This window comes from Sminthopsis crassicaudata, chromosome 5 (genome assembly GCF_048593235.1).
Source record: "Sminthopsis crassicaudata isolate SCR6 chromosome 5, ASM4859323v1, whole genome shotgun sequence".
Taxonomy (NCBI): Eukaryota; Metazoa; Chordata; class Mammalia; order Dasyuromorphia; family Dasyuridae; genus Sminthopsis; species Sminthopsis crassicaudata.
This window is the reverse complement of record NC_133621.1, coordinates 198,803,206-198,822,012: the sequence shown is the minus strand read 5'-3', so window position 1 is coordinate 198,822,012 and position 18,807 is coordinate 198,803,206. Positions and strand designations below refer to the sequence as shown.

The following is an 18,807-nucleotide window of genomic DNA, read 5'->3' as shown; positions in this document are numbered from 1 at the left end:
TGCTCACTACATAAGTTGTAGTGAAAGACATGGGATATGATCCCAAGGAGGAAAACTTAGCAAGAAGAAAAGCTAGATCCCACTTGGTAAAGGTCATTCTATAATTAAAATCTACCAGAGGGAATAAGAGACATGCAACATGGATATGAATTCCTTACAGAATTGCCAATCCTGAGTATGATTGCTTTTCTCAATTACCGGAGAATAGTAAAAAAAAGTTCTTATTTTCACAAGCAGTTAAAACAAAAACAACAAAAAACAAATCAAGTCTCCATTAAGGTGAAAAACAAGTTTGTTTACAGTATTCTAGAATCCAAAAGCTAAAAGGGATACTGGTTTGTCTCAACCAGATACCAAATTCTACAGATAAGAAAAGTGACACTTAGGGAAATCACAAGTAATCATTGTGCTTTAGTTAACATAACATCTCTATAATCATCATTCCAATTTTTGTCTCAAAGACCAAAATAGAAATGCAGCAATAAGATTTTAATTAACTTGCTACTGGAAGAAAGATTGGATTAAAACTCCTTTCCTGGACCTGGATTTTTTCCTATTGCTTCCACTTAGCAAATATCCAGTGAAAGCATTTAATAAGATTAAAAACAAATAAATGATTAAACAAAATATGGAGAATATACACATTCAGTTGGCCTAAATCAATTCAATTTAAGAACAGTAGAGAAGTAAACAATTAAGAAGGAAAACTTCTTAGCAAACCAGGAAAGAACAGGGGCTGAATCCAGAGATGGGCGAGTCAAAAGGGGAAAAATGCATAGAATGTAGTATTGAACACAGTACTGGATGTTGTTCAAAAAGAGAAGTGCTCCTGGTAAATAGTAGAGAATTTATTAGGCTTTAACAACCTGAGTGATAAGGTGGAGACTGGAGCAAGGATACAGAGAAGACAAGATGTAGATGAAGTAACAAATTAAAAGACTATAAGTAGTTTGAGAGAGCAAACACAGAATTCAAATTTAGAATATCTTATGAAAAGTAAACTTTAATCTGGATAACTCCATTATCTCTTAATTGTTCACACTCACCTCGTGCTTAAGGGATTTGATGGGCTGGTGATCAGACATACATCTAGAATGTAATTCTGCCTCTGTCCGTAGACGCTTTTCCTAAAATTAAAAGTAAAGAAGAAAAAAAAGTAAAAAATAAAAAGATCAAGGAAATCCTTGTGATTAGTACTACTGAGTACCTTTAAGGTACCCTTGACAACCACTTTGGTCTTCTCAGAGAAGTAAGGTAAAAGTCACAATGACTGGATCATTGAGCACAACTCGAGACCACTGATGTCTAAAAAAACAGTTACCTATCACTTAATAGGAATTACTATTGAAGGAACTGTTAAAACTATTTAATCTCATGCTTTGCTTTATTTAAAAATAGGCAGAAGCAAAAACCAGGATGTATCAAGATGAAGGGAGTGGCTCTGAAATTGGGGAATTAAGAACAGTTGGGAAACATAGAATTAGGTAATTCCCTTGTGGAACCATTAGCAAGACGAGAGAGCAGACACCCAAAGCTTGGAAGCAGATGGAAGCAATGGGGAAAGGTTGAGATATCACCCATAAAAAGGGCAGTTTTGAGTACTATTGCAATTTTAGCCTAAATATTCTGGGGCTTATTAGTTGAAATGAAGCTAAATTTATATTATTGGGTACATAAATTTCAGACAGAAATTAATTCTATGCTTCTGAATATACTATCAAAGCTTTCTTTAGGGCATCCTACCATTAACTTGGCTCCCAAATAGATCTACTCAAGGCCCTGCTAACACAATTTCTATTTTAAACTGTTGGGTTCTATTAGCACAAAAACACAGGGAGCATCAGAGAGGGTAAGGCAAGGAGCAACAGAATGGAGTAGGGACTAGACCTAGTGATTACAATCTAGCTATTCCAAGTTTAGTTAATTGGCTAGAACTCCTCTTTTGGAATAATCAAATGTATTCATCTTGCTCAAAACATTAACATTACTTTATTCACTCCTATTATTCAATCTTTTAAAACGGCCAATTAAAAGCAGATATGACTTGCATTACTGGGTGAGAAGAGGAAATGGCTAAATGGCATCTCCAGAAGGTCCTTCTAATGTTTTCATTCTCGTTCTTTCACTGTTTGCTTTCTTTCTTTTTTTAAATACATGTGCTTTTTGACAAAAGATTCTTCTCCACATATTCCTACAAAGTATATTCCCACAAAAGCCAAGCAAAACTGCTTGCATTTGATAAATGGCCCATATTACTTTCCCGTTCTAATGCCTTTAGAGAGATGCTAGTCTCTCTATTATCTATGTAGTAAGAAGTCAGCAAAACAGAAACTGCCAGATCCATTTCTTATCAATTATTCATCTAAGGCACCTTTGAAAACCCTCCCCAAAGAAACCCTTCTGCGAGGTTCTAAAGGCAATCCATTACCTCCTGAATTGCTGAAGGACTCATGAGTCAAGAGAATTTTTGTTGCTATGGGCCATGTTCTACAGAGATGGCAGCAGCTTCTCTGTAACTGAAGAAATGATCTTTGAGACTTTCTAAGGCCTAAATTTAATCCTCTGTGGTTAAGACTTTCCAATCTTAGGTCAGGTGGTCCCTGGCAGCCAACTAGTAGGTCCACTCCACACTCTAAACCTGAATTTATTAGGCTTAAGAGTACCTGCCAAAGCTTGCAGTCCATTGGTATAGCCTTTTTCATGTTATAATGGGGAATCAGAAAGACACTTTGTCAGAAAGGATGTAATTATATGTGGTTTGGTACTTGTGGTCCTACTAAAAATTTACATATGGTTCTTAAATTCTGCTAACATTAAGCAAGGAAAAGAATACAGGGAGACATCTTAAAAATGGTTGTTTGTCATAGAGAATATCCAGTACAGAGCTGAAATGCAAAAGGGATTCCCCATGGATGGCAAAGCCCTCTAGATGCTTCTGTTTGTGAATAACATTATGCTGCCTGCAGCAAACCTTGTACAGGGCCTCTTAAATGAGATAGAAAATCAAACCAAGAATGCCTACTCTAACCATCCCACAAAAAAAACAAGTGGATGGAATAATATTTACTGTCCAGGCTGTGATGGATGGTTAGATGGAAAGCCTAAAGGACTAATCATCAATAACTACATTTTGGACAGATGTTGCTGATAAACAGAAAGAAAAGGGGGCAGAAAACATTTAGGAAATTATACAGTGCCTGCAAGCTTCTCCCTAGAACAAAAATCATCATTAAAATATATTCTTGTGGTGGTTCTCTACAGCTTGCAAAGAATAGCCTGCCACAATTACTGAAAAAGGGAAAGTGCAAGTCAACATGCAAAGAAGAGGCCTGGGCAAAAACTGGCATTAAAGAGATGAGCCCACAGGTGGACAGCTGACCACAGTGCATGAAATGGATACTGCCCATAGGGAGCCAAAGCTCAGAGGCCTGCCAGAAGGGAGGGAGGCAGCCTCTAGGAGGGCTCGCTTGGAAGGGACACAAATACATGCAGATCACAGCTTCTTTTCACAGAAGACTAGGCTCATGGTTCTATGGAGAGACTGTACAGACTGCACAAAGTGTACCTTTTCAGATAGAATATACAAAATTACAGAAAGGTCATTTTATGGTGATTTGCATCTGTAAATCCTGATACCATATTTAAAGAGCCAAGCCGCAGGATTCTGATCAGGGACATCCTGGTGAGAGAATTCCCTTGGTCCAGGCCTAGAGCTTTGGGGTTGGCCTAGGTGGTGAGAGGTCACACAATGACTGTGTCAGAGGTAGGTCTCTACCTACAAATGTCATACTGCTTCTCTCTGAGCAGAGTATAAACCTTTAATATGTACCTTTGTTCCTTTAGAAAAATAGGAATCAAATCACAGTGCTGATGGCATTGTTTGTTTAAAAAGGAATCTGAAATCAGTATCTTTATTTTCAAACAACTCCAAATATTGTTTATATAAGAGCAGAAATTTGCCTTTCTGTATCTTCCACCCTTTGTGGCTACTTTTCCCCATCGTAGGACATGTCCTCTTGACTATGCTTTAAAACTGTGGAAATCTCTTTCATATCCTATTCAAAGTTAGCTTCTTCAGAGTATACACCTCCCACTCATTTGATCAAGCATCTATCCATAAATAAATTTTCTTTGAATACTACTATTCAAGTTAAAAATAATTCAAAACTTATGTATTGCCTAGCTGAAATCTAGATATATTACATTTACAGCAACCCTTTAATCAACACTTCACTTAATCTAACAAAAGGTTAACATGATGATGTGGGTGGTGGTTACCATTTCTAAATTCTTTTTTAAATTATCTGAAATGCACATGTTTAACATATATTGGATTACTTGCTATCTAAGGGAGGTGGTGGGAAGAAGGGAAGGAGAAAAATTTGGAATACAAAGTTTTGCAAGAGTGAATGTAAAAAACTATATTTGTATATATTTTGAAAATAAGAAGCTATTGTTTTGTTTTAAAAAGCAAAAATAGGGGAAAAAAAGAAAAATTCTCTGATTTTTAAAAGATCAACCCGCTATGATTTGCCTTATGAATGGAAATAGATATCAAAAGATGTCATTTTTTTGCACAGACTTTTGAAACCTGATGAGTAATGGTCAACAATATCAACAGCTGATGTTGCTTTTTCTTTTTTAAAGTTTATGCCTCTCAGATTTATTCTTGACATCTTGCTTTACTATCACCTATCTATACGGTTTCCCTTTCATTCTGAACTTAGGTCAGAACTGCTTTGTGAGTCTATCCATCTTATCAAATATCTCCTTTCCTTGTTGATTGGAATCATTCAAAATTGTCAAAATTTTGTTCTTGAGATTCTCCAATTCTTCTCCCCCCCCCCCTTCCCTGAGGCTGGGATTACCCAGGGTCATACTAGGGTCAAGCTAGGAAGTCTTAAGTGTCTGAGATCAGATTTGAACTCTGGTCCACCTGAATTCAAGGCTGGTGCTCTATCCACTGCACCACCTAGCTGCCCCCTCTCCAATTCTTCTCAAACCAAACTTTTAGATGCTTAGGTCATAGACTTGTAAATTTCTTTCGAAAAACATATGAAACAATACTCCCAAATATATGAAAGTATCAGATTATGCCCAGTATTCATTCTCTTTCTTGGCTCACTAATTTTTAGGGAACACAGTCATTTCCCCCCAAAATGGTTTCTACTCATCTAGAAAAGCATTTTTATTGATTTAAAATAGCAGTCTATCTTTGCTTCCTCTACTTTTTGAAGGTTGAAATGAACTCCATGGAGATGGCTGAAGAGGAGGGAGTATTTCAGTATGACTACATATACTTGGAGCTGAACTTCCGTTTATCTGGTAGGGCTTACTCCAGAATTGCTTTGAAGCAATTATTACTTTTTTTCTGCGTTCTTATTATTCTTACCAAAATACTTTCTGCTATACACCTTTTCCTTATTCCTAGATTGCCACACAGCTTCATAGCTTCTTGACTCAATGCTATATATACCACTATCATTTCTACTGGCAACTATTTCCTTTGAATGACATGCATACAATTAAGAAGCACATTCATAACTATACTTCTTTCTGTGTTAAAGCTAGTTTCAGGCTATTTTTAATAATCCTCTTTGGAGAATTTTCTCCTATTTCATTTTCAAAGACTTAAGCCAACAATCTCTCCAAAAAGCAATAATCCCAAACCAAATAAAACGTATACTGATAAATTCAAAGTTTACACTTCCTTAGAGATACTGTGGCAAAGATGAATAAAACATGCTTGCAGATTAATTCTATAACTCTTCAAATTTTCTTTTTCCTACAAAAAACAATTTGAATAAGATATTAAGATCAATTTGAACCTATGATAACAAGAAATATTCTTTCTTATCAAGGAACACCTTAAGCATATAGTTTTTAATCACCTCAAAGAATTAGCCCTTCCTTGGCACAAGTGTATTTATTTACCTTCTGAGCAATCATATTACAGATCTCTGGCAGGAAGTCTTCACTCAAGAGCTTGTACAGCTGGCGCTCTCTTAATGATGTCCTCTCTCTGAAGCTCTCTGTCACCTGCTTCCACTCTTCTTCTGTTTGACACAAAAGCCACCATGTCCCATGCCCCGGTCCTTGGGACCCTAGAATCAAAATGGGTTAGCTTTATTATACTAGATTTAGTACCATTATGCTGGTATAAGTATTATCTTCACCATTTATTATAAATAATCATCCCATCTACTGAGTTTTCCTGCAAATTAGGAAAAAGAATTCAGTTTCTGAAACTATTCCTCTTTAATAGGTGGTGGGGAGAATACTGACATACATAATAAAACCTAAGACTGATTATGCTCAAAGAAAGTACAGCTTGACTTTTAAATAAATAGATTTAGGTTATGAAACAGCTTAAATTGTGATCCACATCTATTTTCCTAATCATATGGAATCCCTGGCTTGATACAAGTTCATTGTTTTGATTCTCATGCACTTTTACCATATCACAAGTTAATAATCTCTTTTCTTCTATCCAAAGTCAGAAAGCACAGACCTATATGATTCTGAATCAATCAAAATCAGGGATTAACTCTTTCCTGTTCTTACAGGCTGGGGAAACGACAAATAAAAAATTCACATTCCCTGACCCAAAGAATTTATATTCTATCAGAAGAGATAATGGTGTGTGTGTGTGTGTGTGTGTGTGTGTGTTATTATTTTCTGGGAGGAAACCCTAGGGACTGGGGGGAATTTAGAAAGGCTTAGTATAGAAAGGGTTGGCTGAGTCGAGATTTGAAGACTTGGAGATGAGGAGAGAATGCATTCATTTTAGGCATCACAGATAAGCCGGGAAAAGATGAGAAGGGAAATGTAGTGTGCTGTGTTAGGAACAGTAAGAAGGCAGTTTGGCTCACCACAGAGTGCAGAAAGGAGGTGGTGTAGATTAAGGATGGAAAAGTAGCAGAGATACAACATTAAAATAAAATTACATGCCCCTTTCCCATTCTAATCCCCAGAAAAAGTTACCATTTCTTGTTTGTGGTGCTAAAGTTGAGTTTTCTTCTTGTTTCTCACTGAAAAAAAAAAAAAACAGGGAAACAAAGAATATTCATTTAAGTCACTGGACATTCCTACAGTAGAAATATAATATGATGATCTTACTCAAATGACTGGGGTTTATATGCACTGAACATCCTAATAGGATTCCATATTAAGGCTGTGTGTACAAAATTATACTCCTTGACACACAAAAAAGTTGACATCAGGTGATGTGTAATGGTGGGAATATGGTGACAATCACAAAGCAGGGAGTAGAATTTCCCTTCTTTCCTAGGAAATCATTAACTGGAATTTGTTACAAGTGGACTGGCACAAGTTTAAATAAAACTAGAGAATTCTGCATCATTTGGGATGTGGCCTTTTCCCTCAGCACTCCAAAGCCATACACTAACCCTGACAATATACCAGAGAACTTTCTCTTTGGTATTTAAAGTTCTGAAGGAATCTGCCAGTAGAGGGTGGTGTAAATCCATGAAGCATTGTGTGCAATTAGCCTCACCTGTCCCTGACTGGAAGAGAGAATCTGACTTTAAAACCTTATTCTTTGAAGACAAAAAGTAAGAATTTTTGTTAATACTATGCATCAAAAAGATCAAGCTTTCTGCTCCAAAAGGTATATACTCTGGTAGTTGAAAAATAAAAGGCTGTGAGGGAATTTTAATAAGGTTTTAAATTAATTTTTATGTTATATAATTATAAAATTTCATTGAATGGAAAGGAAACATGATCATTATAACATATATACTAATAAGGAAAGTTAATAATGCTTATTTTCCCCTAAGTAAAGAAAGGAATATGGGCCCATTAAATCTAAAGTAGCTTTTTTTAGAAGATCTCCCGTAATTGATGCACTATGTGGGGGAAGATGAGGATTGTGAAACTGCACTTCAGAATACATGGAGCTTAGGAGCTGTGGGGAAGCAGCTAGGTGGCGCCATAGAGCACAGTGCTGGGCCTGAAATCAAGACCTGCGTTTAAATGAAACCTGGAGATCTTCACTAGCTGTGGGGGCCCCCAGAGCAATTCCCTTGGCCCCCGTTTGCCTTAATCCACCAGAGAAAGAAATAGCGACCCAAGAAACAAATCCCACAGCCGACGTGGGATCCACAGGGTTGCAGAGTCCAAAGTGACAGCACTGGGCAACAGTGCAAAGCACAAGTTCTCCTGTCATACCTCTCAGAAACTGTGGAACACAAAGGGTTTTAATTTCTGATTCTGGGACAGGAATGAGAACTCACACTTTATCAGAGATAGATAGGGAAAACAAAATCTTCAGAAAGGAAATCCCCACTCCCTCGGTACTTAATCCGAAGGCCATAGGGCCCTTTGTTCTCCAGTAGTTACCAGAGTCAGGAAACCCTGGATAATGGGCCTGAACATTGCCTCCAGGGGCTAATAGCATCAGAAGGAAGGCAAGTTTCCAGCCTTGCCCTAGAATCTGGAAAAAATACTCTCCAAACCAAATTCTAAACCAACAAGAGTCTGGTCCCACTTAACCTTCAACAAACCATTTACGGAGAATCAATAAAATTTGTGATCTACAAAATCTTTCACTTGATAATCACATAAAAAAAATTCAATTTGTCAAACCGGCCAGAATCCTGGAAGTAGATAATGATGGTCTCTCTTTCACCTGATGAATGAAAAAGTATAACCTGATCTGTGAGAGAATATTAGACCTAGGACTTCTCCAAGGTAGTAAGTAAGGTTGATGGGTTTATTCCTGTAGCCAAGGTCTATTGGCACCTCAATTTTACAGATGAGGAAACTGGCAATCCAGGGAATTTAGGTCAGAGGTGAGATTAAAGTCCAGATCCTCTGCCTGCAGAGACAAAGTCCCCCATCTTTGGATTTTTGTCTCAGTCAGTGCCAGGCACAAAACAAGCATTTCATAAATGTTTGTTAATTAAATTGACTAAATAAAAATGAAACTATATTCTTAAAAAAAAGTTATCCTAGGGAGGGAGATTAATTTAGAACTTCCTCACTAGTGCGTGAGTTAAGTAAACCGGAATCCACTCTCCCAAGTCCCCAAAGAGTAGGGAATCTCCTGCACTGCAGTGAGCACAAACAATTATGTGATAAGAAATCTATTGAAAAGGATAAGCTGACACTCTGAATTCTGCCACTTCAATGTGCACTGGAAAGAATTATATTGTATAAAGGTACTGGGCAAAAAAGGGGGAGACCAAAGTGATTATTTTGGCTCTGTCACTGGGCTGTGTGACTCTATACACGACTCCTTTCAGTTGGGGTATCTTCATGTGAATATGAGGGGCACCACTAACTTAAAAATACTGCCATTTTATGACTTTAAGATGACAGTATTCTTACTTGAGTGCAACCTCCTCCTGTAATTTCTTCCGTTTTGGGGGTCGTCCTCTTCTTTTTCCTGTTTTTCCAGGTACACTTGGGACACTTTTCTGTCCTCCATTTTCCCTGATTAAAAAAAAAAAAAATTAAGGGAAAAAAAAAAAAAGTATGAGTTTCAAAAGTAAGGGCAGTATTCTTGTCCTAAGATTGTCTTTATTAAAAAAAAAAAAAAAAAAAAAAAAAAAAAAAAAAAAAAAGGATGAAATGAACATCAAGAAGAGAAAGGAAAGGGAAATTTTCATGGTGGAGAAATAAAACAGAAGAAATAGCTTTAGGCTGTTTCTTAAGACTTTTACTTCTTTGTAATTAATATACAGTCTCTCTGTCCTTGAAAAGGTCTAAAATCAAGAGATTCTTAATTTTATTCTAACAGAGAGTACTGGATATGAAGTCAAAAGAGAGCTGAGTCCAAAGTCTGTGGAACCAGGCAAATTCCTCAAGGTCTCTGAGTCTCAAGTTGTTTCATCTATAAAGTAACACTTCTCCTATTATTGTCTCACCGGGCTGTTAGGGAGATTTAATGAGGCTGTAGATGTGATCTGTGAGCTCTTGGATGCAACAGGACTGAAGGTATATTTGTCTAAATTCGATGGACACCAACATGAGGAGTCCCTTGAATGGGAAGCCAGAAAAACAGAGGCAGGCTAAAACACCCATGCTGGGCAGTACTGGAAGCTACTAGAAGTAGCTGTTGGGACTTCCAGCCTGGGTGAGAGATCCCCCCTTACCTCCAAAGTCATAGAGCACTAGAGAAAATGCTCTACAGAGTTTTGCAGAGAGGGAAGCAGGATAGATTGAATCATCACTTCTATTTTCTTTGATTCTAAAATGAACAGTGGCCAAACCTAAGTAATAATATGAGTTGCCAATGGTGTGATTCACAGAAGGAATTTTTTATATTTAATTGAAAATAGATTAAATTGCCACAAAAATTACACTTAACTAGCACAAATAATATGCAGGCATATAGAAGGTACTACATAGATCTTAGATATCATTACTGTTATTTTAAAGATTAGAGCATTGAGGCTTAGAGCCTAAGGACAAGAACTACTAAATTTCAAAAGCAGACTTAAAATGAGGTGTTCTTGCTTCAAGTGTAAACTACCAAACTACCTCTCACAAGACTATCTTGTGGGATTTTTTAAAATGTAATTTTAACTTTTCACATAATCAATTCGTTGATATCAACAATGTTTATTGATCGACTATTGATGTTGACCGTTAAAATCTCAATATTTTATATAATCGCTAAATGTTAAACATAGGACTGATGGAAAAGAAGAAAGGAAAAAGGAAAAGGGTAGAGCAGAGAATGAGATGGAGAGTGTCATGGAAGCAACAAACATGAACTTGGATAAACCTGGAGAGTTAGTGGAAGACACAAAGGACTGATGTGCTACAATAATCCATGGGGTTCATCAGACATGATGAACAACAACAATCTCAACCATGATTTGAGCATCTGTGCTAATCTGTCTTTTCAGAAAGAGAAATAAAAGACAGTTTTTGCCATCGATGAACTTACTTGATTGAGGCCAGTTCTCCATTGGATTTTTCCTGTACTGGGTCTTCTTTGTACATTCGAGTTCCATAGAAATACCAGTACAATGCACCAGTGCTATCTTCTCCCAAAGGTTCCACTCGGAGGCTATCTGCATCCAAACCCTGGAGCCAGAAGCAAGGAGAGAAAAGAGAGAAAAATGAGAAACCAAAAGATACACATTATATAAAGAAATTATAAAATCTTCAAGGGCAAGAAAATGAAAATCCTGGTATATAACAAGCATTGCTAATCTAATGATGTGGCTTAATTTTTTATTTCTTATATCCATGGGGGTGGGGGGGGAAGAGAATCTCTACTACAGGATATAATCAGATATTGTTTTGTTTTTGAGGCTGGGGTTAAGTGACTTGCCCAGGGTCACACAGCTAGGAAGTGTTAAGTGTCTGAGACCACATTTGAACTCGGGTCCTCCTGAAATCAAGGCTGGTGCTCTACAGATATTATTAAAAAAAAGTTCACCCCATATTGCTAATGTGTCTCCAACTCAATCTACAACAACTTTTATTTTAACTCTGACCCACTGTTTACAATGAAGGCCCAATTTCAACAATCTTCCCCTAACATAGCCCACAGTAAAGCTAAGTGAAGCAGTTCTCTAAAAAATCCTTTCAAATCAGAGACCGTGAGATTTTAGATTAGATTTTATGTAGGTGAGAAAGGAGAGAAAAGATAAGTTTAATTACTCTCTATCTCCATAACTTTTGCAACTCACCATTTATTTAGCAAGATGTACTGAATTTTTAATTTTATTGGATAATCTTAATTTAGTGACACTTGCAATTTTTGCAAATCAGGTGGTGAAAATATTTATTCTTCCAAGTTTCAAGATTTTATTTAGTCTAGTACAGGTGTGAAAGAGGGTAGTTCCAAACTAAAAATTCAATCAGTCCTATTCTTTTTAATGCAATGCAACTACTCTCTTGGTAAAATATTCTGTCATTATTCATTTAATGTTAGATCCTATTAAAGCAAAACAAATCAACTTCTAAATCCTCCTTCTTACTCGCTGTTTTATTTTCTAACCCCATTTCTAAGAGTTGTCTTTATTCCTCTAGGGCCAGGAACACCAGCTAAACACCTTAAGGAGATCGAAGACATCATCCGCATCAAGCCGGTAATCACAGAGGCGATGGAGAATCTCCACTCGTGTGCGCAGAGGCAGGTCTTGAAAGCTGGCTTCTCTCAGGGGATTGGGCTTCCCTTCCTCAAGTTCCCAGCGGTAGTTGATGATGTCTTCTAGGTAGCTATGGAATGTCTGAGACCTAATCAGAGAGTGGCAATCAAAAAAACATTTTATTAGCATATGATGGAGATGGAGAAGGACATCAGGAAGATGGTGATGTGAAGTAGGAACTGATGAAACAGACATCTTAATTAGGAAGAAACATGGGAGAATAAAAGGACCTGAAAGGCTTATTGAAGGAAGCCCGGTATTATATAAAATTTTGTGTGTGTGTGTGTGTGTGTGTGTGTGTGTGTGTGTCTACTTTAGTGAAGTCAAAGTGCTTTAGAGAGCTTGTAGAAGGCTTCAGGTTTTCTTTTAGATCAAAGGAAAACTTCTATCAAACATAAAAAATGAATAACATTCCACCTTATAAAGAGAAAAGAAAAAAAAGATTTCCCCTCATTTTTGTAGTTGGTGAGGTGACATGTTAATATCTTAAGTATTAGAAATTTACTACTACTGAAATTGGTTACCCTAAATGAGTCAATTTTACTCTATGACTTAAATAGATGGGTTTCTTTTTTTTTCCTGATTTTAAGTTATATTAAATTAGCTACACTTATAGGGGAATCTCCCAAGTATATACAATTTAGTAATTTTTTTTAATATAAAATTATATTCACTGAAAAATGTTAATTGGTTTAATAGTTAAACTAAACACCTATGTATACTTTTGAATTAATCAGCAAAAAAGAACAATAACAAAAACTATATATACTTTAAGATTTGAAAAGTACTTTATAAACATTTTCTCATTTTTAACCTTATAACAACACCGAGAGTTAGATTTATTATCTCCATTTTGCAGATGAGGAAACTAAGGACCGAACATATGTAAAGTGCTTTGTACTATATAAAATGTCAACTGCTATTGCTATCATCATCATCATCAGACTCATCATTGCTGTTCTACTCCACCACTTAACTGCCATTTAACAAAGACACAATGTGTCAAAATAATATGTGCTATTTCATAAGGGAAAATGAAAAAGTAAAGACTTACTGGGGGAAAAAAAAGTAGCAAATAAAAGTGAATTAAGTTTTTTTATTTCCCCTTTAAACAAGAAAAGTAGCCTTCCAAAAACTATCTGTAACCTCAGCCTATCAACCCTAAACATAGATGTAATGACTGAAAAAAATTACATTATGGCTCCTAAATTTATCTCCATTGTTCAAGTACAATTTAAGTCCATTTTCTGTGCATCAAAAATTCTTCTATTCTTAAATAGACATTAAAAGAATCATAGAAGAATCAAGATATTTATAAATTCTTTTCCCGATTACCAGATGCAATTAGATGGTTACACACGGCTTTTCTTCTCATTCCCCCTACCCCTTTTTGGACAGGGGAACAGGGAGAAAGAAGGGGTAAAAGAGGAGGGAAAGGGAGGGAGAGAGGCAGAGACACACAGAGAGAGAAAGGAAGGGGGGAAGAAGGGGGGGGAAAGGGAAAGAGACAGAGAGAGGGAGGGAAAAGGAAGGAAGGAGAGAGAAAGAAAGGAAAGGAGGAAAGAGTAGAGAGGGAGAGAAAAGGAAGGAGACAGAGAAAGGAAGGAGGAAAAGGAGAGGGGGAGAGAGAGAACTCTTGTTTAAACAGTGAAATGGAAGCAAGCAAAAATACTAGCCAAGCAAACATCTGTGTGTATAAATAGTGTTCTTTGTGCTTACAATATATCTGAAAGCCTCCTTTTCTTTCACAGAACTACCTGTTTGGGATTACTTTTTTCTCCGTTATGGTTACTTCAGTTAACCCAGTTATACTCAACATTTTTAAAAGACACCCTCATGCTATTTAACTTACACACAAGACCATCTCTCTTCAAGCTGTAGAATGTTTCTGGAGGCTCAAGATAAGAGGAAGGTTTCTATAGTATTTTTTAAGAACTCAGTATCCTTACCTCCTAATTCTAAAGAATTTATAAGCAGTCATGTAACAAACATAAAAGCAAAGTTTCTCTAGAGATAGTGGGGGTTAAGTTAGTTCCAAATTTCCTCTTATATTCGACAGTAACATTATTAATTACAGGAAAGGTTACAAAAGTAGAAAGTGTTTTTTTATATTTTACTTACTTTGAAGAATTCAATCAAATCAACCACTTAATGCAGGGCATTTCTTGCTTACATAGGTTTTGATGCCAGATTATTACTTTAAAGATAGTGATGGTGACATTTAAATGTAAAGCAGACTGTTATCAGGCCTATTAATTCTTTGCACAACTGGGTCTCCCCATCCCTCTCCTTTCTGGCAAAAGCTCCAGGGCTCCAAACTGGGCCATTGTCCTGCTGATATCCCCTCCCCCATCAGCACAGCTCGGGAAAGCCTCCAGCTATTATCATTCAGCAGTCAAGTAAGTAAGGTAGTTTAGAAAGGCTAGGGGAGGTCAATTTTTAGAAGCTCCTTCCCTCCCCCCCACCACATTATTTAACTCCTTTCTTCGGACAAACAAGTTTCTAGAGCTTACAGAGGAGTAAAAGTCTGACACTTTGGGAGCTGGAGAATTCTGGAGAAAAGAGTGGGAGTAATATTCCCTTTGGCTCTTTTCCAACTGGACTCTTCCTCTGATTGACAGGATTTTCAAATTCTGGAAGAAGGTCAAGTTGGAACAGTTTGAATAAGTGTTTGCTATCCCCAAGGACTAGGTTCTTTTTTAGTTCACTAAAGTCTCAGCACTGGGTTAACTTCAGGATGATTAATTTTTGACTACAGACTCTTAGAAAGACTAAAATTATCACAGAATACCCCCACATGCATTATTATGAGATAAAATTAAAATAACTTTGCCCTCCCCTTAATGACTAGTGATATGAGAGGCAAGTTAAGTGACTGACTATTGTCATACAATTTAGAAATGGTCAAAAGCGGAATTCTAACCCAGTTCTTTCCAAACTCCTAAATCCAGCTCTTTTTCCCTGATTGTTTTGACTTTCAAAGGTCAGGAACCAACCTAGAGAATGCAGGAATTCCATTGTTAAGAGATTGGGATCCTCTGGCCTTCTAGAAAAGGGATAATTGCCTCTCCTCCATAGAAAACAGACCAGACCACCAAGATATTAAATCACAAACACTATGGGTGTTCAAAATAAGTCTTTTTTAAAAAAAAAAGTCTGCATCAAATCCTCTGTTGGGCTTTTAGAGTCCTTTACAATTCAGCCTCCTACTTTCTAATTTTGTTATCTCCTCAGGGCCCCAGTCCTGGGGCACTCATTGGTGCTCCTTGCAGACTGGCCTCCTTATCAAATTCTCCATTCAGCAGTCAAAGTGATCTCCTGAAAAATGCAGGTCCCATTTTCTCATTCAGGGTATCCCCCCTTTCAGTAACCCTCAGGGCTCTCTATCACTCTAATATCAAGCATAACGCCCTCCCCCCTTCAGATCCCTCCATAATCCATCCCCATCCCTCTCCTTCTGTATAATTGCCACTGGCCTCCTGTCAGTTCCTGAGAGCCATTTTCATAGGCTGGCTTCCAAGTCTGTAATCTCTTCCTCTTCATAGCTGTCTTCATCTGCTGTGCTGCCTTACTTCCTTCAAATCCCAAGGTCTTTCAGAAGCTTTTTCTGGTCTCCCAAAATGAGCTAGTCCCTTCTTTCAGTGATTGTATTTCATTTATCCCTTAGGTCTTATTTGTCTGTTTTGTCAACTCCATTAGAGCGCTTCTGCTTTTTTATCTCCTGTATCTGGCACATGGTAGGTGTTGACTCAAATTAGGATACTATGAATAATAAATGGACAAGTAACAATTATTTACAGAAAATGAGAAAATATTTTTCCTTTTATATAATCATTTGAAAAAGTATAATACAATGTGGGTAGAGATAGTAATCTACTATAAAGGAACCTCATAGCCAAAACTTCTGATCTTGGTATCAGACTGATATCAGGAGATCTGAATGGGTATTTTAAAGTGTTTTCCTGGAACAGTTAGAGGCAAGCAAGAAAACCATAAATAGTTAGTTTGATAAAAGCTTCTAGTATATTCAAAAAAGGTAGGGAGAACAGACTTGCTGAAAAGAACATCCTAAATAAACTGGACAATAGGAATGTTTTAAAAAGCATCTGATATATCGATATCTATAATCTTATGAACTGTTAGATTCTATGACATAAAATATATTTTCAGCAAATAGAAGGATAATAAACTTTTTTCAAATTTAAAGAACCATCTGTGTAAGATATAGACACTGAAAGCAAAGTATTAACTGAGAACCAATATAGTTTTTTGGGGAGGATGGGGTTCCGGGGTAGGATGAGAAAGATTTCCAAAGAATCTCTATCTAACCAGGTATTCATTCAATGACACCCAAATCCAAAATGAAAGTAGCCTGGAAAGGTTGTCTTAATTCTATCACAGTAACAAAAAAAAAAAAAAAAAAAAAAAAAAACAGGCTAAACCACGTGAGAACAACAGCATAAAGAGAAACTCCGTGGAATTAACCTATTCAGCTCGAATCTAGGGCTACCGATGAAAAAAGTACTATTTAGGAAAATACTCTGGGGCTAAATTTCACTGGGTACTTTAAAATTTGGGGGCAGGTGGTGGCCTGGTGGATATAGTGCCTGGGCCTGAAATTAAGAATTCATCTCCCTAAGTTCAAATTTGGTATCAGACACTCACTGGGTGATCCTGGGCAAGTCACTTAATTCTGTTTAATGAGGTAAAGAAGAACAAGGAAAACCACTCCTTTATCTTTGCCAAGAAACTCCAAGTGGGGTCACAAACAGTTGCAATACAACCGAAACAAATGAACAACTTTAAAATGACTTAAATCATTACTCAATACACTGATCAGGTAAATCACACTTGATTCAGCTTTCACATTGGGCAAAATGATAACTAAGGGTTAGGCAACTGCTCGAAAATCTCATGTGAGGTTATTGACAAATCAGTGTAAGGGTGAGTTCTGATTTGTACTGCTGAACAAACCAGAATAAATAGAATGGTATAATAGCAGCATTAACAGAATGCTGGGTACATTCTAGAGAAATAAAAGCATTGCTGTAGACCAACATATTATAATTTGTGAATTCTTATATTGGATTTGGAAGGAGGAATGGGTTCAAAGCTTTATGTTTGCAAGAAATAATTGCCTAAAAGTAAATCAGAATTATGCAGGTGAGGAAATGATACAAAATGTTTAGTCTGAATTTTTTTTTAAGAAAAAATTCACTAAAATGAATTGGCATAGTAATTAAAAAATCGTAGATAGAAGGTCTGGAAATGGGAACTGGGAGCAAGGAATCTTCCAAATTCCCTATCTTGAGTGAGTTTGGAGTATCAGTGAAAGCCTAGCCAGCCTTAGGAAAGGCCAGTCACTGAGAAGGAGCTTCCTGTGGCAAAGCACTTACAACAAATTATCTCCTTCCGCCCTTCTAGCCCCCAATCAGATTTACATTAAGTAACTTAATTTCATTCCAGGGAGGGGGGGGGGAAGCTTTAGACACTTATGACACTACTCACTCATTTTCCTCTTACAGATAAAGAGAACTCCTCATCTTCTTTTGTTGGGTCATCATTCTCATTGCTACTAAGGCTCTAAGCTTTTTCCTAATCCATTTTATTTCACAAGTACACACTGTTTACAGAGACCAAAGTTATTTATAAGAGAATCTAGGGATACAGGGTCTGGAGCTCTCAATATAAAATTCACAGCTTTATCCTTAAATACAGGTTGTCTAAAAATCGTAGTCTTTGACCAAATTTTATTCTAGTCTAGTCTTACACAAGGCTTAAACTAAAACTTTTAGGATACTGTGTCTCGAGGTTTAGAGATGCTCTCTCTGAAAATGGTTAGGGGTTCTCTACTTCTTCCTCAAGTTTTAAATTCAGAAAATATATAATATTGCCACCTACCCCTACTTAGCTTATCAGAAATCAATTTCCCAGCATCAAGTGAGAAGAGAGAAAGTTTATTATTACTAGGGGAAAAAACAAAGCAATCAGAAACATTGGGCTTGAGTCCAGAATGTTAAGTACCAAGTGGGTGACTTTTGTTAAGTGACCTCTTCTTGGGGCAGTTAGGTGGCTCCAGAGCACCATCCCAGAAGGCAGGAGGATGTGAGTTCAAATTTGACCTCAGACACTTAACACTTCCTAGTTGTGTGGCCCTGGGCAAGTCACTTAATCCCCAAATGCCTCAAGGGGAAAAAAGTACTCTCAAAGGGATTCATGTTTAAAAAAAAAAAAATTGAGGACTCTAGATGTACGAAAATTTTCAAAGGATTTTTTTCCTAATAACTAATCAAGAGTTATGTAAAGTTTTGTTACACTCATTGCTCAAAGGCCATGGAATAAAATTAGCCAGCAAAAAGCAAGATTTTTTTAAAAATTTGCATCTATGTGAATACAGGGCCAAGCTTAGTCACTACAATTTTGCAGCATGAGGATGCCATTGTTCTTTCATTGACATGTGTTCTAAGTCACCAATTACGTTTTCTGGTTCTACTGACCCAACATATAGGTCTTGCCAAGCTTTCCTATAATTGTCATTTTTGAAGAGGGCAGGAAAGTTCCCTTACATTTAGATACCACAAATTGTTTAACCATTCTCCAAGCATTGGATTCTAGTTCTCTGAGCTAAATTGTATTTATTCTACCTTTAGATTACTTGTGCTCATTTTAGTCCCAT

The 18,807-nt window shown here is 36.8% G+C and overlaps 1 protein-coding gene across 3 annotated transcripts in view; it reads right to left on the bottom strand.

Annotated features, from left to right (window-relative positions):
* CECR2 (CECR2 histone acetyl-lysine reader) overlaps positions 1-18,807 on the bottom strand; it is a 135,234-nt gene that overhangs the window by 25,721 nt on the left and 90,706 nt on the right. For all 3 annotated transcript variants that reach the window (XM_074266815.1, XM_074266817.1, XM_074266818.1), the window contains exons 3-8: positions 12,036-12,219; positions 10,919-11,058; positions 9,352-9,456; positions 6,985-7,031; positions 5,935-6,104; positions 1,047-1,127 (exon numbers count right to left, since the gene is read on the bottom strand). In XM_074266815.1, coding sequence (XP_074122916.1) covers positions 1,047-1,127; positions 5,935-6,104; positions 6,985-7,031; positions 9,352-9,456; positions 10,919-11,058; positions 12,036-12,219 — 727 coding nt within the window. The remainder of the gene's footprint in view (positions 1-1,046; positions 1,128-5,934; positions 6,105-6,984; positions 7,032-9,351; positions 9,457-10,918; positions 11,059-12,035; positions 12,220-18,807) is intronic.